General features: G+C 51.8%; 1 protein-coding gene across 1 annotated transcript in view; it reads left to right on the forward strand.

The window, feature by feature from the left end:
- The first annotated feature begins 3,214 nt into the window (after nt 1-3,214).
- PAPPA2 (pappalysin 2) overlaps nt 3,215-14,396 on the forward strand; it is a 208,223-nt gene continuing 197,041 nt past the window's right edge. Inside the window, exon 1 of the mRNA XM_066361598.1 lies at nt 3,215-4,849. Coding sequence (XP_066217695.1) covers nt 3,931-4,849 — 919 coding nt within the window. The 5' untranslated portion in view covers nt 3,215-3,930. The remainder of the gene's footprint in view (nt 4,850-14,396) is intronic.

A 14,396-nucleotide genomic window follows, 5' to 3' on the forward strand; every position in this document is an offset into this window, starting at 1 on the left:
CCTTCCCCTTCCCTCTCTGTCCCTCTCGGTCCTTGTTTATCTCTCAGCTCCAGTTTCTTGCTTTATAGATTTACCTGCAGAACAAGACACCGCTCCTCTTGCAAACACTGTGTAAGGAATCCATATTCTCCATATTCTCTCCCTTCAATCCCTTGGGCATGTCAGAAATGGTATTCCTCCCCCAACTACCCCCGTCAAAATAAAATAAATTCAGCCAGCTCCTGCTGTGTGTCCTTAAATCCATTCCCTCTGGCTTCGCTGGTTTGAAAGCCTGTACCCTAGAAGGGGCCTCCTGCATTTGCTGGCAACCCTGCTCCAGCCTGATCGCCACAGATAGTGCTTGGGAGTGAAGAAAAGGGGGGAAAACCCTCTCTGGTTGGAGATTTCAAAACAAGATTCTACCAGCTCTCAAATCCGTGCACTTGCGGAGTGGCAGGGCTTAGGGGCGAGGAGTAGAGGACTGGGGTGTGGGTGTTTGTCATAAACAAATCAGCCACAGAATTTATATATGGATCTGAATGTGCGTTTCCTTTGGCATGTTTGGTGTCCTTCTGCCTGGCATCCAGGGTGGGTGCTGTGTGAGTCTGACTTCTCTCACACTTTCACTGTGGTCTGATGTGTGTGTGTGTGTGTGTGCGTGCGTGCGTGCGCGTGTGCGTGTGTGCATGTGTGTGTGTGTGTGTGTGTATTTGATGGAATTGAGGGGGGGGCGTTTGCTGTGTTTTTGATCTGATCCACTTGACAGATTATCTGAGTCCAGCCCACCTTTCCGCACATGTCAAACAGATGGGATCATGTTAAAAGCCTTCAGAGAGCCGTGGCTGAGCGGTGGGTAAGGCAGGGAGGGGAAGAGAGGAGGGGGACCGAGGAGAGAGAGGGGCACCTTCCAGTGGCTTTGTGTTTTCACACGTTGGAACTGACAGGAGCCCTGCTTCTCAGTGGGGGGCATCCTGGGGGTATGGGGCTGATGAGGGGTGGGATGGAAAGGAGAGCGAGAGGTGGGGTGTTGGTGGGCAGGGTTATGATGTCACAGCAAAAGTTACAACAGGAGGAAAACACAGAAATGGTTCAACATTTTTTTTTAAACTTTGGACTGCCAAGAGCTGAAGGAGAGTGGTGAGCAAAGGAATGAAGGGGAGAGAGAGAGAGAGACTAGACTGGAAGCTGGAGTTTTGTGTAGCTTCTTGAAAGCTTATGAATGGATTGTGAGCAGCTGAGAGCCAGGAGAGACCTATAGGGGATGCAGGATCATCCCCACAGTAACAGGGGAGCAAAGCACGCGGGATCCTTCTTCCTTGCTGTGTTATCCCTCCTTCCTGAAATGAATGGTAGGAAACCTTTTTCTGAGGGTCAAGGGGGTGGCATGAGGGACGGGAAGTTTACTTTTCCTTTTCCTACCTGAGTCTCTTCCCTGCATTTCAACTAAGTTCCTCTTCTTCCTTTCTTTCCTGCTTTCTTCTCTCTCTGTCTCTCTTCCTCTTTCTCTTTCTCTCTTCTCTCTCTTTCCCTCTTTATTTCTCCCTCTCCCCCTTCTCCCCTGCTGTTCTTTTTTTATATCTCCCCCTATCCTTCTTCCTAGTCCCCAATCTTTATTGAGGTGCTTTAGGAAAAATATAAAGAAATAAAGGACTGAGTAAGGAGTGAAGGGAGCTATGGGAGTGATAAGAGGAATAAGGACAGTTCAGGTTCAAATGATTTGTTAGTAATATCCACGTGCCTAAATTGATATCTTCTTGGGGGACCTGCTTTTAGGCTCCAGTGGACCCAGCCCAGGGAACCAGGACGTGCCCCGGATGGGGTATTTGGGGTACAGCATTCTTAAAGCAAACAAGTCAGTGATTAGCTGGGTTAGAGGAGTTTAGAAGGTGACGAGGAGACCCAAGGCAGAAGAGACAGCATGATCTTACTCTGAACTATGTGGGCTCTAGGTTTTTCATCTGGGTAGCACAAGCAGTGGTTTTAGAAGTATAAGTGATTTTTCCTATTATTGAATGAAAGACCCAATATATTTCTCTACCTATTTTGTGCCCATTCGAGGTCAAACATCCTTCTCTTTGTTGAGAATTCAAAACCATAGTGTGTGTGTGTGTGTGTGTGTGTGTGTGTGTTTATGTGTATGTATGTATGTGTGTACACGCACATGCATTTAGGGGATGGGACTCCCCGAGATAGCATCTATCTAAGCAAACATTATTACAGAGGTTAAAATCACGTTGTTTACTTCTCCATATATCCATTCATTTTGAATCAATTGAAAAAAATATTTGCTTGGATCTAGCTGTTCATTTTTACAAATTACTTATTTTGAGTATCTCATTTGTTTATTTGCTCACTCAGCATATGGTGACTTTTAGTGACTCCAGAGTGAGAAACTTCAGAGAGAATAACAAGATCTACGTCGTACGCCTTCACGGCATTTCCCTTTAGCGCTTAACACAGGGTGATACATTTTCTCCTCCCTCTCAGTGTTCAATATAAAGTGAACTTGGGTGTTTTGTTTTAAATTTCAAATGATTAGGGAAAAAAAAGATACAGGGAGTTTGTGCAAAAAGAAGCAAAAGAGATGCAGGTGGTTCCTAAAAGGCTGGTGTGGATTGATTAGGCAGGTCTGCTTTCCAACACATGTGAGTGTGTGAGTGAGTGTGTGAGTGTATGTATGTGTGTGAAAGAGAGAGAATGTACACAGGGAAGAGTGCTCCACCACCGTATCGATCGTATTGATTGTGTCGGCTGCAGCTGCGGAGAGAGAAAGCCCGAGATGTTCCTGGGGAGACCGAGAGCAGTGTCCGTCCCCTGTGCCTCACTGAGGTGGGGAGGTGTTCAGGAGGAAGGAGGGGATGGAGTGGGCGGAGTGATACACTGAACTTATTAGCTTTGACATCATCATTGTCTTTAAATGAAACACCAAGAAGATAATTACAGGGAGAGAAGAAAGGAGACGGGGAGCAGGAGGGACCAGAGCGAACAGGTCCCCTGAAGTGTGCTTCTCACTTTCTTGTCTGTCTTTTCAGGGACCCACAAGACTCCCAGAAGGTCCAGTCCAGGGTTCTCAGACTCCTAAGGTTATTGGGACATCAGACCGGCACCCTAAAGGAGAACTTCACAGAGACTTGCAACATACCAACAAGTTGGAAGGGGATTAAAAAACCAAACCAAACAAAAACCTTCAACACTCAACCACCCCAAGCCCGGAGCTGAGGGAAACGTTCTGACCTGCAAGGCGGCCTGGAGGCTGGGTGGGCTCTGGCTGATGAGGACACATCTGGACAGTGAAAGTTAAGTACCAGCTGGGATCTCTGCGCACCCAGATTCTTTGTTTTGCCCTTTCAGATAGCAAGCATCAGATTCTGTGTCTCTGCATACAAGTTCTTCTAGTCATTTGTTTGGAGGTGAATGTAGTTTAGGTTAAGGGCTATGAAGAGAAGCTGACTCCTGGGAAGGAACAAAACCAGAACGCAAGGAGAAGGGTCTTTCTGATGACCCCAGGTAGCGAGGGCTGTGTTTGTGAGTGACTGTGTACCGGAGAGGCTTTGGCTGATGGCCACGTGTCCCTCCTCTAGAATCAGCAAGGGGAGGGGCTATTGAAAAGGGGGAAAAAAAAGAAAAAGAAACCTGAGCTCACTGGAGGAAATTCAAAGGAACCCAGAGAAACGAACTTTATTCTGAGAGGACTCAACGAGGGCAGGGTGCGAGGAGAGGGGCGCACACGCCGGGTGAGCCGCAGAGCCCACACTGGCACGGCGCCCAGAGCAGGTAGCCAGGAGAGGCACTCTTCTGGGGCTGCTTGAAAAAGTTTGGTCTGTGAACAAAACAGTTTCCCCGGTGACTGTGAATCCACTGCTGGCCGCCTCTGTCTCTTCCCCCCCTCCATCACTCCGGTGTGGTACCCAGAAGGTGACTCCCGGTGCTGTGTAAAGAGCTGGGGGAAAAATGATGTGCTCAAAGATCCTGAGAATGAGCCTGGTGGTTCTGGCCGGGTGGGTGCTCAGCTCTGCCAGCTTGGAGCCAGGCTGGACACACAAGAGGTCCCTGGCTCAGAGGGGACACCTGAGCGAGGTGCTGTCAGAAGGAGAGCGCTGTTGGCTGGGGATGGAGGTTCGAAGAGCCAGAGCTTCTCCCCAGCATCACCTCTTTGGGGTCTACCCCAGCAGGCCTGGCAGCTTCCTGAGGCCCTACCCTGTAGGGGACCAGGGCGCCCGCCACGCGGGACCCCGTGAGCTAGCTGCGGAGGAGGCGGCGGAGCACGGCGCTCCCCCAGGCCTGCCTGCGAGTGCAGCAGCGAGGAGCGCAGCTGAGCAGCCAGCCGCCCCGTGGGCAGGGGACGGTCCTATTGGGCAATCGGAGCTGCTGGTAGATGATGACACTTATCTTGACGATCGAGGAGCCAAGGAGTCTCTAGGTGAAGCTGGGGCCCGGGAACACTTCGCCACGGCTGCCACTGTGAGCACCACCTTCACACGCCGGAAGGAACCCAAGCCAGAGACCCAGAGGAAGGCTCGGGCCAAGACCAGGCGGCATCGCCAAGTGGTGGAGGGGCAGGCAGAGGGCGTGCGGGGGGACCCTGACGTCCCTCCCCCGCATTTCCAACCTTGGCCTAAGCGTCCCCTTATGCACGGGGTCAGAACCAGCCCTTTGGAGGACAGCGTCCAGAATGGCAAAGGGAACCCCCACTGGGAAGCCGAGACCTTGAACCCTCACAGAGGAGGACTGCCTGTCTTGTACTTTTCTGGGAGGCGGGAGAGGCTGCTGCTGCGTCCGGAAGGACTGGCTGAGATTCCCCGGGAGGCGTTCACAGTGGAAGCCTGGGTGAAGCCCGAGGGCGGGCAGAGCAACCCAGCCATCATTGCAGGTAATGCCCCTCCCTACCTTCAGGGCTTCTCATGCTCCTGGTCAGACCTAGGGGGCATGGAGGGGAAGGGGACGGAGCAGGAAAACCAGGAAGGGCCGGCCAGGGAGAGGGGGGCAGAGCCTTTCTTCATCGGCACAGCAGGACTCCAGACCTCCACTCACCATCAGTGCGTCTGTCTCTGGTATTGATCTATGGTTCTAGACCTTGTGCTGGCACGTAGGAGACCTCCAGCCCACTCTCTTACTCCTCTTTAAAGGGGAGGATCTCTAGTTCTTTGTCACTGGCGAGGAGCTCTCACACTCCATTTCTCATTGTCTAGTATGAGATACCTGGGTGACTTCAAAGTTACGTGAGAGTGCACGGCCCCGGGCAGTGAGTTACGCGCCTGGGCGGCCCACCGAAGACAGGGCTGCCAGGTGCACAGCCTTTGCATCTCGACTGGGTCCCTCTGCTGTGAGCAGCCCTGCAACGCAGCAGAGAGCTACCATCTGGTCCAGGTCCCCTGACATCATGTGTGAGGCTAGGGACATCAGGGTCAACTGGAAATGGTGGGTACTTACAAGCCAGGACTCTGGTTTCTAGCCCTGACTATTGTAAGAGGGACCTAAAAATATACCTGGTATAACGCTATGGTTTTTGTTAGAGGCAGTGTCTGGGAACATTCCCCACATTTATTTTTTACTGTCCCCAGATCTTGGTTTTCACAAAAAGTCACCCAGAAGGACAAGAAGAAGAGCAGGGATAGGAATGACTTGTCTCCCTGGCCTTCCTGGGGGGGGGGGGGGGTGTGGACGACACACGAGGACTCGTTTCAAGCAAGGGGTGGGGGGATGGAACCTGCTACTTGATCACCCCATGACAGCACCATACACAAGGCTAGGCACATGTAGAACCATCTTAATCTTACTCGTTTGGATCACCCACAACATGCGTGAATGTTTCCAGTCCCATTACATGGACGGGGAAACCAGAGCGGCGCGGAGCTTGCCAGAGGCGGACTGGGAAGAGAAGCCCGCAGCCCTGGAGTGCTTGACAGCTGTCCAGAAGAGAAACTTCTCAGGTTGCTGGGTGCCTGCAAATAAGTTTCAGACCAGAGAAAGAAATCTGGAAGGAGGGAGCCTCTGTCAATGGGGTGTTGCTGGAACATCCCTGCTGGACACACTGTCTCCCAGTCTTTGGCTGTGATTTCTCCTTTGGAAGCTGGGATTCCCAGACATTGAGCACTCTAGAGTTTTGTGGTTTTGCTTTTATTTTATTTTGGGGTGGGAGAGGATGCGAGGGGAGGAGAGAGGGAAAGGGGCTGGGCTGCAGATAGGTGGGGGTAGAGAGAGAGTCGAAGGAAATCCTTCTTCTGGGGCCAAATGGAAGAAATAATGAGATGATTATCTGACCAGAGCTGGCAGTGTCGCGGTTTTTCCCAGATGACATCTTCAGGCTGCCTAATCTGGCTTCCTGGTGCCCATCTGCCAGGGAAACTGTGTTCTTGCAGTCTAGACTGAGGCCCACGACTGCCTACCCCTCCTCTCTCAGTAGCAACATGGGGGCCTGGGATTGGTTCCCTGGCTGTGAGGATTCAGAGGAAGACCCGACAGGGATATATGAAGGAGGCTCTTGGGGACTATTGCTTTGGATGGTAAAACCCAAACATGGGGAAACAGACTCTGGACAGAGGGTACCCGACCCCTGTCCCAACCCTCCTGTGTCTTCCTGCCTCATGACCCACACGCTGGAGAGCATCGTCATGGTTTGATTCCAGTTACTGCGTTCTTTGTCACACCTCCCCCACCCCACTTCCTGTTCATCTCCCTCCCTTGCCCACCTGTCCATCACCACTAGCCGCCCCCCACCTTGCCACAGCCCACACACTCAGATCCTCCTCCACCCTGCCCATCTGAACTCTCTTAACCTCCCTAAGCATGTAAAATTAGGCAGGAAATCTTTTGCAGACAGTCTAGCTTCTGGGGCTTCTTTCTCTTCAAATCAAAGTGACCCCTGTGGTGTACTGGTATTTCCCCTTAAGTCCACACCAGGAAGGTCAAAGGGAGGGAATGCCCAGGTCTACCTCTTCTCTAACTCCCCCACCCCAACCCTCACCCCCACCATATCTTCCTCCAGTCTTGTTGCACATCAGGAAATATTCAGGAGAGATTTAGGATAAAGGTCTGGGAAGAATGGAGCTGGAAACTTGTCTTCGTTCTCCAGAAAACCAGGCTGTTGAGGCCATAGGCATTCTTGTCGGCTCATTGTGCTAGGCTCCTTCTGCCTCACGGGGTCCCCTGGCTGAGAATCATGTGGTGGTCAGAGGCAGTCCCTCTAAGGAATAGAGGGCTCTGATTGGCACCTGTTTACCCCCATCACCAGAATAGCCCATCCTCCCTCTCTTACCCCCGCACTGGATCATTAGTGGCTCACTGCCTGTTCCTGGGGTGACTGGCCCCCACCCATGCAGAATGGCAACTACTGGGTCATGTTCCTGGGACAGAAATATGACTCAATTGCTGACTTACTGCTGTTCCACTGAGGATAGCCCAGGTGTGCTACAAAACTTGGCTCCCCCACTCTCTTCCAACGGCTTTCAAACCTTTCCTTCTATGTACCTAACTCAGATCCAGCTTCCTGGTTCTCAGTCTACCTGCCTCGGGCATTTTCTCTTCATCAGAGACGTCAAGCAATTCAGCCATACCAGCCATGGTAGAGGGGACCGACCCCCTGAGTTGTGGGGGATACTTTCCTCATAGGGCACTAGGTGGCAGTGTTGCTTCATGCACAGGAGAGGAGGCCAGCCTTTGGAAGCCACGTAGTAGTGGGGGAATGTGTCTGGTTTCCCGGAGGGCTGTCCCAGCCCTGGCCTCTGGGCTGTATTGACTCATCCCCTCCAAAATGTCACTGGTAGGCATCCCATAGGGTTAGCTTCATCCAGGTCTTTTTGCTGGGCCTATGGTGAAGGGGATAAAGTGGCATTTTGGGGGTTGTGACTAACTTTGCACTTGTAGCAACTAGTAAGGTACTGTATATATAAAAGTCAAGTCACTATGTTGTACACCTGAAATTAATATAATATGCCATGCCAACTATACTTTAATTAATTTTCAGGATGAAAATTAGAAAAATAAAATAACAAATCAACTAGGGTTCTCTCCCCCCCCCCCCCCCCAAACTCCCTCATTCTTCCAAAATAGGAAGTTGGATTCTGGAATGGGTTGCCAGCATGCTATTCTTTAGGGCCAAGGACTGCGCAGGCTCCACTCCCATTAGGTGCTGAGTTTTTCTCTGTCCCTGAGAGGGGAGTAACGGTTCTGGGCCCCTTGCAAGTTAGACCTGTGGAGTTGCCTCTCTCCCGTATCTTGGAAGCAGGGCAGCAAGGTCCAGCTCCAGGCCGGGGCTGGCCGCAGAGGAACCTGGCAGTTCAGGGATCTGTGCCACCAAGAGTAGCCTCTGGTCAGCAGCACATCTGGATGAGCCGTTGGAACTCAGTGGATGTAAGCCAAATTCTGCCCCCCTGCCCGCCCCCCCAGTGTGAAAACTTGACGCTCCAGCGCCCAACTCTGAAACAATCCTGTCCTCTTCCCTCCATCTCAACTTCCTTTCCTCTCCTTCACCCCCAACAAACGCAGATGAAAAGACTTTTAATAGGTTCCTCCTCACCCGTAATTGATTTCAAATGTTCCCTGACATCGCCCAAGAGGGTAACCACCTGCAGCTCAGCTTGCGAGACTGAGTCGGTCAGGCTGCGCAGGGTCAGAGCCCGAGCCCAGGTTTCTACATTCGACAAGTGTTTGTGGAGTGCCTCGCTGTGCAGAGCTCCGCAGGGAATACAGAGACATCTAAGAAGCAGCCCCCGACTTGAGGAGGAGTGACCCTCCTCCGAGGACTGAGGTTGCACCGAGTCTCCCAGGGAACGTGGGGGTCAGACAGCCCTGGAGGCAGACCCGTCCCTGTCCCTCATCAGTGCTGGGATCTTTGGCAATCCCACTGAACTTTCCTGAGACCTGGTTTCCTCAGATCTCAAAAAAATGAGATAATGTCTTGTTGCCTTGTTAAGATGTCTCAATAAGTCACGTATGTCAAGTGCCCTACACACGGCCTGAACTGTGGTGTTTATTTGTGGTGTGGCATCGATGACACGGAGGCCATTGTTGCTAAGGAACCTACTTACCTTTGGTTCTAACCCACTAACCTATATTACGTAGGTAGGACAGCCATGTTAAATCCTTAGAATTTCAGCTTGCTCCTCTGTCAAATATGAATGGTGGTGAATGGGATATTTTGCAAAATAGGTCTCGATAACTGAGACCATGGTAGAATCAGAGGCCTGAAAGAACCCTGTTATTTTAAACTCATTTGTTCTTTTTAGCCTGGGCAGCATGCATTTGAGTAAATTGTACGATAGGACTAAAGCTTATATAAGGTCACAAACCCCTTTGAGAATCTGATGAAAGCTATGATCACCCCTCAGAAAAATGTATAGGTTCACGTAGTTTACATATTGTTCAGAGCTCTCTGGACGTCCTGGTGTCCAGAGCTTGCTGGCCTTGGGTTTAAAGCCCTTGTTTAAGGCATATTGATAGTTTTTTTCTTTTTTGGTTCTGAATGGCACCTGAGCAATGAGGTTTCAGAGGCTGTGGGGGCCCCCCATTCCTCAGTAAGAGGGCTCTGTACTGAGGGGAGGAGTTTGTTCATGCGGAGGATGGAACAGAGACGTATCAATGCAGATACAAAGAGAATTTCAAAGGAGGGCCATGTGTGCTATATCCCCCTTTATCCATAGGACTCAGTGATAGCTGAAGAGTCACTCCCATGCTGTCCCCAGAGCCCCTCTGAAGACGAGGGTCTCACCAACCCCCGCTGTGTCTCAGCTGCCTCTTCTGAGGTTGCCCCAGTGATCAGAGTCAGAGTGTTTGCCAGGGACCCAGATGTGCATTGGAGTCTTAGCAACCCTCCCTTGGAGTGGAAGAAGCATGGTGTGAGGGCTGTTGTCAGTCCCTGGGAGTGAGTTCGCCCACCACGACTAGGATGAGCTCCATGAGTTTGCTTGTGTGTGGGCAAGGCAAATTAGTGTTTGTCTACTGGGCTGTGTTGATCAGGTGGCTGTTTGGCCTTCCAGAAGAGAGGCAGTGTCTGGTTGTAGAAGTAAAACAGACTCTCCCTCTGTCCCCTCCGTTGACAGTCCATGGCTGGCCCCCTCATGCATGCAGCCTTCCTGGATTGCCTATGGGAAAGAGCTCTCTTATACTTCCCTGCTGCTACCACCCGTCCTGTGTGGTTTCCAGGGTGCATGTTGTTTCCTGCCTCATTAATTCTGCGTGTGTCTCATTTCTGTCTACTGACACTCCCCAGGAGCCAAACGCATGTCTGGTTCACTTTTGTCATCCCCTGACACTTAGCATGGAGTCTGGGTTGTGTTTATAGGACAGATAAAGTACAAATTTAGAGGGACCTTCTGGAACTAGAGACACTGTGTGAGGAACCAGGGTGGTGACTTTCAAAGTCTGCTTTTGCTGCCTGTGCAGGGGTGTCAGGAACTGCTATGGGGAAATACTGGGTGCCGTGCTCCCCTCCTGCGGGGAGCTACGGGGTGCCAGGCCCCCCTTCTGCCTTCAGCGGGAGTAGCTTCTGTCTCACCTGCTTCAGGCAAAGAAGAGTGTAGTTACTCCCAAAAAGCTTAAGCCCTGCAACTCAGAGCAGAGGTAGATATACTGTGGCCTCAGGGCCACATCCGGTCCAAAGCTTGAAGACCGTTTTTGTAAATGAAGTTTTGTTGGAACCAAGCCATACCCACGTGTTCTCTGTGGCTGCTTCCACGTTCAGTGGCCGGTGGTGGAATTGCTGCAGAGATCGTATAGCTTGCAAAGCCTAAAATATTTACTACCTGGCCCTGTGTAGAAAATGGTCTTTCACTCATGCTCTAGAACATGGCTTTGCAAACTTACATATGCACAGGGTGCCCTGGGATTCTTCCTAAAAGGTCGTGGCTGCCATGGGAACCCATGTCCCAGTGGAGGCAATGGAATTCTGCCTTGCAGACCTCCATCTATGGGTGCTTCATTCATCAAGGCACTGTGCTCTGAATCCCCCACTGCGTTTTCTCTGAGGCCACGTGTGCCTCGGCGTGGCAGGGACACAGGCACGCCGGTTCCGGAGAGAGTCACGACTCCTCTGATGGCCGATGCTGGCTCCAGGGCTCTCAACACCTTGTCAATGGCTCCTCAGACTTCCCAGCTTCCTCCCAGGCTTTCTTCCCTCTTTCCATCCTCCACCATTGGGCTTCCATCATGGAACGAAGGCTCTCCTGGCCTTTCAGTCCCCACCTACGACACTCGGAACATTTTCTGGATCTGAGCTTTGGGATTGCCCAGCACGGCTGTCTCCCTTGGGCCCGCGTGGTTCAGGACCTGGGGTCTGACTCACACGGGTAGAGTCTAGGACTCAGGAGTCCTCCAGGTGTCCAGAGTGTTTGTCCTTCTTATTGCAGTGCAGTGTCAGTGCCTGGCACTTCCGATTACCCTTCCTGTCCTCCTCCCCAGCCTCGTCCTGCGCGGCCTTGGGGAGACAGTGCCTGGGCTAGGGTACCACCTGCCTCGCGCCCCCCCCCCCCCCCCCCCCCCGCTAGCTCTGTGCTCTCTCTCCTCCTTGGGAACGTGGTGGGAACCTTTGAGACTCTTGTTACAGTTCTTAGGTGGAGTGTAGGTTGTCAGGTTAGAAATAGCCAGGAGTGACAGGGGCAGGGCTGGAAACTCGGAATCACCTTTGGCAGCCTAAATAAATCCAATCATTTGCCTGTCACCCACAAAGCTTTGTTCTCCTTCCCACCCCCCACTCCCGCCCCCCACTCCCTCCTTCATGCTCTTGTTTATTGTTCCTCTGGGGCTGCCGATCTGAGTCACTCAGAATGTGTGCACCAGGAGGTCTGGCTCCTCTGTGCCTCAGGAAGGCCAGATAAACAGGAGGGGGAGGCTGCACCTTCGTTGGGATTCGGAGCCTATGTCCTCAGGACGTTCGCTGCCTTCAGTTCCTGATGCCATAAACAAGCCCATAAATTCCACGTTTCTGCACTTGGGTACGTGGGATGAGGTTCCTCTGGGGGCTCATCAAATCCCTTTTTGCCCACATTGTACACCCCATAATTCTAGCACCTTCCAGAAAGCATATCTCTGTGTTATGTTTGTGTCTGAAAAATAACAGCATCCCCTGCTTCTGGTGTTCAGTACCTGCCTGGAAACAAGCCCGCTCTTGGGATCTTTTCAAAAAGAGAGCATCCAGGGAATAAAGCGCAGTCAAACACAAACACTCTGGTCTCCTTATGAGTCAGAGCGTGTGGCCAAGGCAAGCGGTTCTGCCCAAGCATGTGATACAGTCACTGGAACCCAACTTCTCAGAACCTTTTGAAGTCAAAGCATTGCCACGGCAACCAGTTGGGCTACCAGGGCTGGTCATTATGGCTCATTTTGGAATCAGAAGTCCAGTTGAGGATCAGAGGGGAAGTCACAGTACTTAAGAGTCGATCGGTTAGTGAGTCATCACTCAAGCGGTGACTCGGCATTTACTAACTTTTATACATATAATTGCTGTACGTTCTGGGCCAGTTAGGGAAAAAATAAAGGAGTTTAGTTCTGTTTACTCATCCATCCCTCCATACATCTGTCCATTCATTCATCCAACATGTATTGAGCTTCTGTTAGGCGAAGTATCAGGCATTCAACCAGGTGTTGAAGAATCAGGAATGCAGGAGGTAGGGGCTGTCCCTGGATGGGGCTTGTTGTCTACAGGACACCCTCCTGGACCTGGTTATGACAGCCCAGCCACTGGGAAGGCCAGCGCTGCTGAGATGAGTCTGAGGAGTCTGCGAGGCTGGGAAGGAGAGCTGGTGACCAGGGAGACTGAAGGAGGCCTGGGAGGCAGCAGACTTGGGGAAAAGAGGAAAGGACAGAGCCATTAGCGTCAGACTGCACAGGGGCACCCGACATGCCAGCGGTCCTGAGGTGGCCTCACTGGATGCGGCGGTTAGGAAATCACTGGTGACGTCACAGACAGGAGTCTCACTCCAGAGTGGAGCGAGTGGCACCGGGAGAGGGTTCCACATTACAGCAGGTGGAGATGTGAACGGGAGGGGAGGGCGGGAGACAGCCAGTCTCGTGTGTTCAGCGCGACGGGGCCAACAGAGGTCAGAAGGAGACCCAGGTGCGGAGGGGTTGGTTCTCAGTTAAGAGAGGCACATCTCCAGGCCCCATGGTAAAAGCACCAGTAATCTAAAGCAGAGACAGCAGAAACACCCAGGAAAACAATGGAAGATGAAGTCACAGAGCTTTGCAAAGCATGCAAATGCAAGCTCAGTTGTTCCAATACATTACTGGAGACACTTACTGGACAGATACTCATGTTGTACTTACTCTGGGCCAGGCATGACTGTGGTCACTTCACAGATATTAACTCCCAGGCAGCTCGAGGAAAGAGACGGAGAAGTTGAAGTGCAGAGGCGACTTGGACGTTGCCCAGGGTCACACAGCCAGTTCATGCAGTGCCAAGATGTGAACCTGAGCGCTCTGTCCCTAGAGTGCATGCTCTTATCCAATGCGAAGCTGTCTCTCGCTGTTAGGGCAGGAGCGGTAAGGAGCGAAGGGCCCCGGCCTGTCTCAGCTGAACCCTTCTCTCTCAGTCCAACTTCTCCTGTGTCCTCCTTCACAGCAGAGGACCTGGTCCGTCCGGCCCAGGGCTCAGGAGTTCTGGCCCCTTGTCTGTCCTCCTTGCACCCACCCCCAACATCGCATGTAATACCAGTAATCAACCACCAGATCACGTCTCTTTTGCCTTGACAGTAGTTTGCGGACCTTCCTGTTCATTCCCACAGCTATTACCCTAGCTTTGGCCACATTCATTCCAGCTGTCTCTCACCTCAGAGACCACTGCACCCTTTAGCTACCTGACTGCACCGGAGGGAATGCTCGCAAATACAGAGCAGTTCCGGTAACTTTCCTGCCTAGAACTCTTGGATGGCCCTGCTGTGTGCCCAGATTGAAGTTCTGCTTCTTTAGTATGCAACGGGGGACCCCGCTTACCCCTAAGCCTAATCATTGCCCTTCAGGGTAGGCACACACTCCATCTGCACACGTGTACACCTGCGGACCTGCACATTCACATGTGCATAGTTACTCCTCCCTCACAGACACTCACACCCCACACATGCACTCACATGCACACACACACATTCTAATTTAGCTTCCAGCAAGACCGAACTGCTAACAGTGACAGTGATTTCTGTCTTTCCTGGCCTTTGTCCTCAGCCCTTTGCACTTTGTACTTTTTCTCCTAACAGGAAGCTACTCCCCCAAACCCACATTCACCTAACTTACCCTTGTCACCCCCTGGGTTTTTAGTTAAAATTGGTACCTCTTCCAGGAAGTCTCCCTTAGTCTCGCTGAGTGGTCTTGTTCCCCAGTGGTTCCTCATGGAGCCTTGAACTTAACCTTGTCAGGGCACATATCAGCTCACCCTCATTCCCATGTGACTTTTTACTCATTGAGCTCCCACTGTGTGCCAGGCACCATGCTGG

This window comes from Saccopteryx leptura, chromosome 2 (assembly GCF_036850995.1).
Source record: "Saccopteryx leptura isolate mSacLep1 chromosome 2, mSacLep1_pri_phased_curated, whole genome shotgun sequence".
NCBI lineage: Eukaryota > Metazoa > Chordata > Mammalia > Chiroptera > Emballonuridae > Saccopteryx > Saccopteryx leptura.